Genomic DNA, 12796 nt, shown 5'->3' on the forward strand with positions numbered 1-12796 from the left:
CATATTTTGCTGACCCCTGATCTATTGATTTGTTTATTCATTCATTTATGAAACAAATATTTATTTACTGGATATTCTAGACGCTGTGAAGGCAATCGTGTAAGAGACACATATTAAGGCAGAATCTTTCTTCTGCATTAGATAGAGCTTGCTGAGTTCAGAGACTTTCTATTCTATCTCTGCCCCCTAAGAATAGTACATTTCCCGGTACATTTTAAGAGATGAAGTAATGAATTATTGAACAAAGGAATGAACAAAGGAATAAGCTATATAAATCTTTTCTGATTATTTCTTTTATGGCTATATGATTATAACAGCTTAGAATGCGAGTGTGAGAGAGAAATGCTATCTAAAGACAAGCGAGTGTTAAATTTTAACAATATTTTGGGAAGATCATTGTTGAATCTAGATATGAGGGTAACATTTACATTTGTCTGTTTTGTTGATGAGAGTGCTACCAAAGTAATATACTTTGAGTTGTGTTGCCATTTTTCTGTGATGAGTCTGGATAGATGCACAAACTGTAGGTGGATGGGGGGAGTTTTTAACTAAAGGGAAATTTTCTCATTTAGAGTTATCTGACGATGACTTTATATCCAAAAAATGGTATATTGTAAGTATTAAAACCTCAGGTTGGATTATAGTAACACATTATATTAAGTAATTCATTTACTCATAGGGATTAATTAGCATTTTCTTAGAAAACACATTGCATTTATGTTGTTTTTCAAGGTTTTAGCACACAACCTTAAAATACTTGTGACTTCAGACAGTTTTAATCATGAAGATATGATATATGCTTATTTTCTCTCTATAGGCGAGATAAACTTTGGATTTGCATGGAGTTTTGTGGAGGTGGTTCTTTACAAGATATTTATCATGGTAAGACTAAACATATTTTTATAGGGATTAGGTAGAATTTCTTAAAACAGCTATTTACTGTATTAAAACATTAACATTGTCTTAAGGAAAGAAAGGTATGTTTTATCATTATGTTATTTGGATATATAAAGGTATTTAAGATATATATGGAAGAAAGGAGCATTTGCTTTTATAAGTTGGAGAAAACTTAGACCTGTGGAAATGCAAAGGCCTTGATGGCTAGTACTAACCAATAGAATATCCAGTTGGTACATATGTAATGATGATACAGAGATAATTGATTTTGCTCTCATGTATTCAGGAAACATCAATTAAATGTTTACTCTCTAAGATAGTGCCAGATTCTGGGGAATTCAAAAATGATTAGAACATTTTCATGGGGATTCCATGGAGTATATAAGAGAGATTTATAAAATAAAATAATCAGGCTTTGCAGTCTTTTCTTTCCCTCCTTTTTCTATTCTATTTCTGTTAATGGATTATTGTCATAAACTGCAGAGTAAGCTTATTCTTTTGCTGGAGGTGTGGTTTTTCATTAATGTAAAATAAAATAATGTCTATTTAATGATGTCAGTTTTCTCAGTAGCTTGGCTCATTTTCTAGTGTGGAGCCTGTTAAGTAATCTTAGGGATGGATTGTAATAAAGTGGATAGTAAAAGATTATTTGGAAGGAATTTTTGTATTTTATTTTACTGTCCTTAATTCCATCACCTTTTCCCTATGATTTCTTAAAATGTTTAATAAACTTTTCCTTTTTACAAAGATTTATTATCTATTGGTGTATAATAAATGATCTCAAAATTTGGCAGCTTACAACATGTATTGTCTCTCAGTTTCTGAGGGTCAAGAATTTGAGAATGGCTTAGTTCGATGATTCTAACGTACAGTTTCTCACGAGGTTGCAGTCAAGCTATTGGCTGAGACTGCAGTAATGTGAAAGCTTGACTGGGGCTGGAGAATTTACTTTGGAGATGATTCACTTCTGTGGTTATTGCCAGAGACTTCAGTTCCTTGATGGCTGTGGGCTGGAGGTTGCTGTTCCTCACCATGTGGATCTTGTCATAGGACAACCTGAGTGTCTTCGCAATGTGGTAGCTGGCTTTTTCCAGAGCAAGTGATCTTAGAGAGAGCAAGGAGGAGGCCGTATAAAGCCTTTTAAGATGTAGTCTCAGAAGTTGCATACTGTCACTTCTGCCATATTTTGTTCTTCAGAAGCAAGTCACTTACGTCCAGTGCATATTCAGGAAGGGAATTAAGTTTCAACTCTTGAAGGGAGAAATATCAAAGAATTTGTGTAGATATTTTCAATTACCATAGTGAGGGGGCACATTTCGAATTTACATTTTTTTCACAAGCTCCTTCTCCCCGTTTTTTCCCCCCCTCTAACTTTTACTTACCTTTTTTTTAAGAGCTAACATTTGAATTTTTTATTGTTCCAACATAATAGGTGTTTTCTATTTTCCATTGAATTTTTTTTGTTTAATATTGTCCTTTAACAACTTTTCACAACCTTTTATATCATTATGGTGAATTGTTTTCTGACTTATTTTATAATTTTGGATTTTGAGGCTTTTTTTTTTTTTTTTTTTTTTTTGAGACAGGGTCTCGCCCTGTTGCCTGGGCTAGAATGCAATGGCGTCATCATAGCTCACTGCAGCCTCGAACTCCTGGGCTCAAGTGATCCTCCTCCCTCAGCCTCTCGAGTAGCTGGGACTACAGGCAAGCGCCACCACGCCCAGCTAATCTTTTTTTTAATTTTTGTAGAGACAGAGTCTCGCTATGTTGCTCAGGCTGATCTCAAACTCCTAGCCTCAAGTCATCCTCCTACCTTGGCCTCCCAAAGTGCTGAAATTGCAGGCATGAGCCACTGCACCTGGCCCATTCTGGAAATATTTATCAAGCAGCTTCTCTCCCTATCAGACATTGTTCTAAACACTGGAGATACAAACAACAATGAACAAATCATATTTAACAAAGCAAAACCCTGCCCTCGTGGAGCTTACACTGTAGTAGAATTGTCTAGGTTTATTAAGTGTGTTGCTTAGTGGAACTTGTAAAACTTTATCATTTACTGAAAAACAGCACTGACTAATATTAATATTAGTTCTCTTCTTTTATAGTAACTGGACCTCTGTCAGAACTGCAAATTGCATATGTTAGCAGAGAAACACTACAGGTAAATCAAGTGCTAATTAAAAAGTACCATTCTTTTACCAGACAATGTTTGCCAAAAAAAAAAAAAGTAACCTTCATTATTCAACTGTTTACTTATTGTCCATTACTTGTTAAATTAAGGATTAAATATTATATTAATAGTTTGTTAAACTCTTGAAGAGTTTTTTAATTGTGTAACAAACTCAGATTGTATTTACAAATAAATACTTCCAAGCCTAAAGTTTACAATATAACCTAAAATTCAAGCCCTATGAATTTATTATATATATTATGTTCCTCTTAATACCAAAGAAAGGCTTGAAAATTAAACACTGTCATGGAAATTGAAACTTACTTTGATACCAATTGGATATACACTGTTTAAAAGTTATTTCAAACTTTGCATAATTTACTGAAAATTGTCTGAGAAAAATTAACTCATTTTCCTGATTCTGTTGTCTGTTAGGCTATCTCATTAAAATATGTTAATGATTACTACTAGATCTTCTGTAAGGAGTAAATAAAATGTAGAGATTAATACCCAGTTGATCAGTTAAAATGCTAACTGTGATAAAATCTTATTTATTTTTTCTGTTTTCTTGAAACTCCAGGGATTATATTATCTTCACAGTAAAGGAAAAATGCACAGAGATATAAAGGTATATGTTATATTTTTAATCTAGTAACCCTGTCTTCATTTTAAAATATTCCTATCATATTGTTGAGCAAAATTGTTTTGATCATTTGATTAATTCGTTATCTGAAATATGTTACTGTAATAAAAATGAGTGATACTTTGAAAAGTTTGATTTTAGTGAGATTCAATTCACACTATAAAAACTCACCCATTTAAAATGTATAATTTAGTGGATTAATGTTTTAATAATTCATTTTAGCTTCTTTGTAGTTATTTATTTATAAAATGCTGATTGGGTCCATAGCTTTCTTTAAGTTACAATTTTTAGTAAGTTTCATGCTTTAAATCTTCCAGTAAGTTTTGGTAATCTTAAGGAACTATCATTAAGAATGTATCAAAATGGATATATTGAGCCTTGGTATTTCCTGATGGCCTTTTATTTATTTAGCTGGCAGAGGAGAGCAGATGCCCTGGATGTGCTGGGGTTAGCTCAGTGGCACAGCAGGTGCTGTGGTGGGACTCCTGAAGTTATTTCTAAAGATAGTGCCATTTCCCTAATTTAGATACTTTTTCCTTTCGTTTATTTTCCTTGTCCCTTCTTCCTTGATCATCCTTCCTCTTCTCTCTTCCCCTCTTGTTTTCTCTAACATAAAGTTTCTTAACCTTTTTAGGGGGTGGGGGTTGGGGCAAATCTTGTTGCCCTTTGAGTCTCTGATGAAAACCATGGACTGTCTCCTCAGAAAATGCCCATATGCACATGCCCTCAGATTGTCCATGAAATTTCAGTGGACTTGCAGGTAACCTGTTGAGATCTCTTGCTTTTTAGGTATTTTTCATAAGTTGCTAAAAGACATAAAGAACTTTGAAGTTCAGAGGTAGAAGAGAGCATAAGAAGATGAATAACTTGAGAAAGGCTCTGTTTCATTGGCACGTAGATGATCTGGAAGGGTTGGCAGGTTTTTGTTAGAAGTGGAAGCTGGAGTGCATTCCAAGCAGAGAAAACAGTGTGAGCAAAAGTACAGAGGTTAGAAAGTGTGATGCCGTTTTAGAGAACATAAAAACTGTATCATATTATTGAAGAGAAGAGAATGTATAAGAGTAAAAGGAGATAGGGTTGGCTGAGTAGTTTGGTATTCCATTGTGCAAAGACTTGTGTGCTGGACTTCAGAATTTGAGCCTAACTGGCAAGATTCTGAGCATCAGTATTTCTACCCTTGTCTAAGTTACTGTAATATATCTCAACTAGACTTCTGTAATAACCTTCTATCTGGTCTCACTGTTCCCATTCTTGAGTGGTTCTGCAGTAACTTTTCCACCTGGCAACCAAAGTGATCTTTTTCAGTCAGGTCTTGTCACCCTCCTGCTTACAAACCACCATTGGTTTCCCATCATACTCAGCATAAAGTCCAGATGCCTTTACACATGGCCTATAAGGTTATGCCGGATCTGGCCCCTGCAATTCTCTGTGACCTCATCTCATACTCCAGTCCTCTCTGTTTGACTTACTCTGTTCCAGCCACACTAAACTTGCTGTTCTTGGAATAGAGCTCATTCTGGCCCCAGGTCTTTGTGTTTGCTGTTCCCTTTTCCTGGAATGGCCTTCTCCCAGATTTTGTCACGGCTGTACTCTTACTTCCTCCAGATCTCTGCTTAAATATTACTACCTTAGGAGAAGCCTTCTGTTCCCTGCTTTATTTGTCTTCAGAGTACTTACCTCTGCCTGACTTTGAATCATACGTTGGTTCATTCATGTGCCGGTAGAAAGATAGATAGATAGATAAATGATAAATATATTTACTTTTAGATTTTCTTCCTTTTCTATTCGGATGTAAACTCCATGAGAGTTGAAACTTACTCATTATGTAGCTCCAGAGGTTAAAAACATACCTCCTGACTACTAGTACTCTCTCAAAGTGGGATGGATGAAAAGAAGGAAAGAAAGCCAGCCATGATATACAAGTAATGTTCTGTAAGCTATAACTTAGGAAAATTAATCTGGAGCTGGGGAAGCCAACTGAAGACTCTGGCAGAAGTCTAGATTGCTAAGGGCCTAGATCAAGTTAAAATCCCTGCTCTAGTCTCTTCTCTGTCCTTTTTCTCCTTTCTGCTGTTATTCCATAGAACTACAGCAGTATCCGTGGATGAGTGCCACTTAGTTTCACTGGTGACATTTGGAGTCTGAGAACCTTCCTGTTTATTTTTTTTTTCTTCTTTTTTCCTTCCAGTCTTCTGCTATTTCTTCCTTATGGTGGTTGGAGGTGGTAGGGTTCTCAGTATTTTTCCCCCAGACCTGTACTTACATGATTGATGGCACCTTAGACTAAAGAGGCTGCTTACTTTGGCTTTCTTGTTTAAACATAGAAAAGAAGGGGGCGGGGTGAAGGGGACTTGTAATACCTTTGGGATATAGTATTTCTACCTCCTGCAAAAGCTTTGAGCTTATTAAGGTAGTCATCTTCTTTGAGCTTAGGTCAACAAGCAAAAGTGGCTAAAGTAGGCTCTGCACACAGTGGTGCACACCTAGTCCCAGCTACTCGGGAGAGTTTGAGGCCAGCCTGGACAACATAGAGCGAGACCCCTGTCTCTAAATAAATAAATAAAAATTTTTAAAAATGGCTGAAATGCTGTTAGGTCATGCATACAGGTGACATTTTAATTCTGTGGGCCTGTGGCTAGTTGTTTATATACTGGATGGCTTTAAACTGTTGGCAAGGCACATTAGGTTAGACAACCTCATATACTAAGCAGCAAGATAAAATCTCACACCAGCTGCACTGGTTCAGCTGATGGTGAGTTCCTAGAAAGGGAGATTTTCTTTTTTTAAAAAGAAAAAAAAATAAATAGTAATCCAGTTTAAAGTGTGATACAAGCAATTGAAAATGCCATTGTAAAGTAATAGTATAGTGATGGTGTATGATCAGTGAGGAAATAACACTTAGATGAAAACTAATATATCACTTTTATATTAACTTCATATTATGTTAGTAGCAGCTTTCTATAAGACAGAACATTTTATAAGGTTAGTCAAATTGCTTAAAAGGTGGACAATAAATTTTCCTATGAGTATAATGATTTAACATTTTAATTGAGTATACTTTTAAGTATTTCTGGGTTTAAAGCTGTGATTATTTTCAGTATGTATATTTAATCTATTATATGTGCTGTCTGATAAAATGTCTGTTTCCTACTTTAACTAAAATGTTCTCACTTTGAAGGGCGCTAACATTCTATTAACGGATAATGGTCATGTGAAATTAGGTAAGTAAACTGGAATTTTGTCACGTGTACAAATCTATTCTAAAATATAGTAAGTTTATGTTTTCCTTTGTAGGATCAACTTTTCCCTCCCCAGGACAGTATCTATGTATTTTTAGATGGAAATCTCATTACAGAGCCGATGTTACCTCTCTGTATCCATTTCCTCTTTTCTCAGGCAGGATAAAGTCTGTCCTTCACATAAGACAGATTTATTATAAAGATACTGTGAAACAATATCCTTTGGGAATTCTTTCACCTCTAAACCCAGGAATGTGACTTCTAGTAAGAAATCTGGACAAAATTATTAATAACCAAAAAATAAGACAAACAAAAATTTAAAAATAAGTAACTCCAGAAATCCTACATTCTTTACATGAGCTTTTAAAACAAAACACATTATTACTTATATAAGAATGTAATTTAGATTCTGAATGTTGCTTTGTTTTGAGCAGTAACTTATATTACATTTTGTAACTTTTGGTTGTTAAAGTTATAATTAAAATTGAGTTCAAAACCTATAATGACTTAATTTGAAAGCCTAAAACAGAACAGATGTTCAATATAGTAGTTTCATAAAGTCATATCTGTTAGGTATTAAATGAAATATTTAATAACAAATATGAAACAATTTTGAGCTATATAGAATGAATCAAGATTTAAAATATGTATTTTATAAAAATATAAATGACACTATTTTGAACTACAGCCTATTGTAGGGCTAATCATTTTAAAATATGTATCTAATAATTAACATTTAACGTAATAAAGTTTTTTTAAGTGACCTTTAAATACGAGAAAAGCAGAAAATCCTTTCTTTTCAGTTATCTAGCTATTAATTGCCCAGTGAACAGTTCCTATCAGCAATTTAATATTTTGTGGCAATGTTATGTCCCTTGCACAAATGCATACTGTTTGTGTCTTAGTTGAGAAGGATTTAGAAATCATCAGTGCTAAACTAGAGAATATTAGAACTCAACATACTTATCTTAAAGAATAGTAATAAATTGTGCATCAAAATCAATTTCCTGATAGTAATCAATATTGGTACTAGAATATATTGCTAAGCTAAGATTTTGGGAATATTCTGTTTGAATGTCTTTTCAAGCTATATGGAATTGTCAGTAGACTTACTGGTTTATTTGATGTCAGTCATCATGGGTATGCAGAGAGTGAATGGAATATACTACTACATAAAGGTCCCTTCCAGTGGTACTCCTTGAATTTCAGGTCCTAAGAATTAGGAATTATAATATTAATAAATCTGGCAGCTTAGATTTTCTTAGCTATCTCTTATCAAAATTATTTGATCTTGACCTTTGTTGTCATTTGATTTATGTGGGGATATGTGGGAATCTATTTGGTTATGATACACACTGACTGCTTTTGTGATATTTTAGTGCTAGTCCATTAAAGTTAAAAATTTTAATGTAATATTTAAAAATATCTCACATTTCTGTGAAATCAACCTAATAAAGATAATTATTGAATTTCATATTGCCTTAACAATTTTATTTTCTCTCAGTTTTCTTTTCTAAATGTTTCTCATTTTTTTAATAGCTGATTTTGGAGTATCTGCACAGATAACAGCTACAATTGCCAAACGGAAGTCTTTCATTGGCACGCCATATTGGTAATTGTATTTTAATTGATATGTAGGTTTTTGTTCTATCATTATTAGATACAACATTTCTAAAAAATGTAGACTGGTCCAAATTGTTAGGACTAAGACATTAAGGAAAAGGTCATCAATAGTAAAGTAACTTAGCAATGTATGCTTGTAAATGGATTACATGGCCAAAAAATATTCTACCGTGTTATTTTTCATTAACCTGAAAATGCTTTAAAGACTGATATGGCTTTCAGGAACCTTGGTACAGTGCTAGCTTTGTTGGAGAAACCCAGTCCCTGCTCCTACACATAACACATGTATTTTCACAGATGTTTTTATATCTTTCTCCACTCCCATTTCTAGTCCATATTCTAATTAGTCTTTCAACATTACATTATTCACAGTACCCCTTTACTCAAAACTTTTTGGCATGTTTTGGTTGTCTACAAGATCAAATGCAGATTTCTTGAGATGTGGAATCTTCCATGATCTGACCTCTATCTACTTTATTAACCTATTAATCCTATTAATCTCCTCCACAGACTTTCTTTTCTAGTCTCATTTGTGTGCTAGGTATTCTTTGACTGCCCTATAAAAACTATCCTGCTCCTTCATTTATTTACTCAATAGTTTTTGGCCACTTAACTATGTGCGGATATGATATTAAGCCCTATCATTGTAGTGGTAGATGGGTATAGAGCTTTTTTGATCATACCATTACTTTGTCTGAAATGACAGTGCTCTGGGAGTCCTGCCGTCCTTCAGCTGATGTGCTGCCAGTCCCCTGATTCCCTCCTCATCTGACTCATCAGCAGTGGTGCGGCACTAATTGTTACTACTTAGTGCTAAAACGGCTTATAAGAAAAACTCTTCTAGTATCTTCTGCTGTCTCTAGGATTACCCATTATTTATACAGTTTGTGCTATGATAGGTGAAGATCTTGGCTGTCTTCATTCATCTTATCCTTCCAGTGACTTGCTGAGTCAATTATTATACTTGAAAAACATTTCCTGGATTTTAATAATTGCGTTTTTAATTTTCTTAGTTTTGGAGTTTTTTTTAAATCCCTGATTAAGACTTCCCATACCTTCCCACATTTTACAGTTTTGTAAATAATTTTCCAGACCATAAAGTCTATCAGATTGTCTGTCAGTCCTGATTTTTGTCTGTCTGGTTGGCTGTTTGGTTTTGCTCTTGTTTTTTTCCTGGAATAATTCTTCCTGGAATCCTCTTCCCTCCTAGTCCAGCCTGAACTATTTATTCTCTAACTCTTTTGTGTAGCTCTGCCCTGGAAGTTTTTTATCTTCAGTTTGGGATTCCTTTCTTATATTCTCTTTCATGATTTACTCCCTTTTTTTTGTGAAACATATGTTTTAATATCTTTCTGATAAAGAGTGCATGGGAAATAAAATTTTTGAGACTTTGTATGTCTGGCCTTGCACATTATTGTTAATTTGGATGGGTATAGAATTCTGGGTTGCAATTTGTGAAGTATTGTGCTGGTATTTTCTTTTCTGTGGTGCCCACGGGAAGTGTGATGCTATTATGATCCATGATCCTTTAAATGTAACTCCTTCCCCCAGAATCATTCCTGGTGTTATGATATTCCATAATGATAGATCACAGAATATTTTGGTTTGTTTTTTTGGGTTTTTACTTTTATTTGTTGTACTTGGCATTTGTGCATTTCAGTCCAGAGATTCTTGTCTTTTCAGTTATGGGAAATACTCTTATATTACTTGATAATTTCTTTGCTATACTTTTTCCTGCTCTTTCTTTCTAGAACTCATTAGTTAATATCTTGGACCACTTAAATTAATCCATTAATTTTCTTACATCTTCTCTCACTTTTTAAAAATCTTTTCTGTTCTACTTTCTGTAAGAGTTCCTCAAATTTTTCTCTCACAGTTGCATGATAAAGATTTCTCTCAAATGTCTGATAATCCTTGCAATTTGGTGCACTTTGAAAAGCAAGATACTAACAATTGATTCATAACTCGTTGTGCGTGGAATGTAGGGTGTACACCTGGTTGTTAGTGTTCTAGAACTGGGCAAGTGAAGGAAGCTGGAGAACTCATTGTTGTGTGTACACACACATCTACTTAATTGTGTCCTCTCCCTTTAATCCCTGCTCCCCTTTGTTCCTGCTATCTTAGTCTGAAGCCTCTCTTGTTTATCTTGGTCCTTATCCAGTGGGAATGAGGAAAGAGTAATTGCAGGGCTTACTGGATGAGAGTAGGAATCTGAAGGACTAACTGTTGACATTTTCAGATACTCCTGTTTTCAGCCCAGTCGCAACCCCACTTTTGCTACTTTTTAACCCTAACTTGTCGACATTTCTGGGATTCTTTGGGGCTGATTGGGTTGTTCTTTTCCTTGGCACCCAAGAAGGTTTGCCCTGCCTCCTGTTTGCTACATCGTTTACTACTCTCCTGTCTATTTTCAGTCTTTGTGTGTTATGGTTCTAGGTAAAATATGCCTCCTGGACTTCTCAAAGATAATGTGTGTTTATATTTCTCTTTGTTCTTTTTATTGTTTTGGGTTGATTTCTGAGAGGAATGAGGGCTTGAAGAGCTATCTGTCATTATTTTTAAGTACTCCATCTTCTCAATTTTATTTCAAACATCTGAATGAACTCTCTCATTCAATCCACAGGGTCTAGCCTGATTCTGTACACATATTCATTAAACGTTTGTTGATGATGACTGATCTCCAACAGCTTTAGAGATTAAAAACTAATGCCATTCCTCTTACGATAGTGTGGGAAATATCTTGGGAACATGTGAAATTGTGAATTAGGTAAAGTTGATTTTTTTGAATACCACCCCTCTATATCTCTCTTTCTAGTATCATGTTTTTCTCACCTAAACTCTGAGAATATGGAATCTCTCTCTTCCGAAGTGATTAGGTTGGTAGTTATTCAGTTATTCAAAAAAGTCTGCTGAAGTGGCAATTCTCAAAAGTAATACATGTGTACCCTAAACACTCCATTTCAATTTAAGACATGTATATACATTTATTCAACAATCTTTTGATACAGAACTAAGTCCTTTTCTTTGAGTGGATCACTTATTAGAGTTCCATCTTAGTAGTGCAAACCACACCCATAATGCATCAACTGTATTTCCCAGTTTGTGTTTTCCTAAGCTGCAGCGAGAACTTAGACGTGTAAAGCCTGTGATTTTTTTCCACTTAGGTTTATTGAGGTATAAATTTACTCTTTTTAGGTACAGAAAGTCTATGAATGTTGAGAAACTTGTGTGCTGTAGTGGTAAGAAACACCACCACAATCAAGTTAAAACAGATTGCCAGCATCCAAAAAAATTTCCTTTTTGTGCCTTTTTAGTAAGCTTTCTCCCGGCAGCCCTAGCCTGTTAACCCCTGATCTGATTTCTGTCTCTTTAGTTTTACCTTTTCTTCAAATGGCATACAGATGACATCATATAGTCTATAGCCCTCCCGGTCATGTTCTTACCTAATTTGCCAGATATTTTGGTCTGTCTTTAGACATTTGTCTTTAACAAGTTTTTCTAAAGTATTCACTGATTTTTTTAAACCATATCACCTGTATGCATTTTATACCCTACCAGGGCATTTCTACCAGGTACCTAGAATCTAGCCATCAATAAAGTAATAACTGCCATACTTTAAAATTCACTTTTCTTATAATTTAAGGTTTTATAAGAGACTCTTTCAGATTTAAAAGATTTTAAGACCAAGCATTTTGAAAGTTAGAGGGTTTTTTATTTTTGTTTTTAACTTTACTAACTTACTTGACTTTTCTGAAATCTTACCAAGAAGACAAATGTACATTTGTAAGGCTACCTATTTAAATCGCTCTTTGATAGTGGAGAGTTGAAATGTTTATCTCAATTAGTTGTTTTCAAAATGATTGTTTAGAATTTCAGATGTTTATATTTGAAAATTAATCATTTAAATCAGTCAAATACAAATTTATAGGAGAAGTAGAATAAGACTGTAGGAAAGTTAAAAAAAAAATTACTGAATTTAGATAACTTTCTTCTAGATACATGCATTTTTAAAAAGTAGCCACTCATTTTTATAACTTTTCTGTTACTATAATAAAACTGAAAAAAGCCAAATAAATTTGTAGTAAATACGAATTAAATACTAAATACAAAGATTATTGGTACCCCGAGGAATAGTTTTGGTGAAGTAAAAACAGAGGCCAGTTTGCAGTTAATTGATGTAAGGAGGTAGAGTTAAAAATTATAGATTATTTACTGCAAATGTTA

At 34.2% G+C, this 12796-nt stretch overlaps 1 protein-coding gene across 3 annotated transcripts in view; it reads left to right on the forward strand.

The window, feature by feature from the left end:
- Positions 1 to 12796, forward strand: part of MAP4K3 (mitogen-activated protein kinase kinase kinase kinase 3) — a 150411-nt gene that overhangs the window by 82211 nt on the left and 55404 nt on the right. For all 3 annotated transcript variants that reach the window (XM_069494991.1, XM_069494992.1, XM_069494993.1), the window contains 5 exons: positions 818 to 882; positions 3003 to 3058; positions 3648 to 3695; positions 6889 to 6931; positions 8489 to 8561. In XM_069494991.1, coding sequence (XP_069351092.1) covers positions 818 to 882; positions 3003 to 3058; positions 3648 to 3695; positions 6889 to 6931; positions 8489 to 8561 — 285 coding nt within the window. The remainder of the gene's footprint in view (positions 1 to 817; positions 883 to 3002; positions 3059 to 3647; positions 3696 to 6888; positions 6932 to 8488; positions 8562 to 12796) is intronic.

This window comes from Eulemur rufifrons, chromosome 19 (assembly GCF_041146395.1).
Source record: "Eulemur rufifrons isolate Redbay chromosome 19, OSU_ERuf_1, whole genome shotgun sequence".
NCBI lineage: Eukaryota > Metazoa > Chordata > Mammalia > Primates > Lemuridae > Eulemur > Eulemur rufifrons.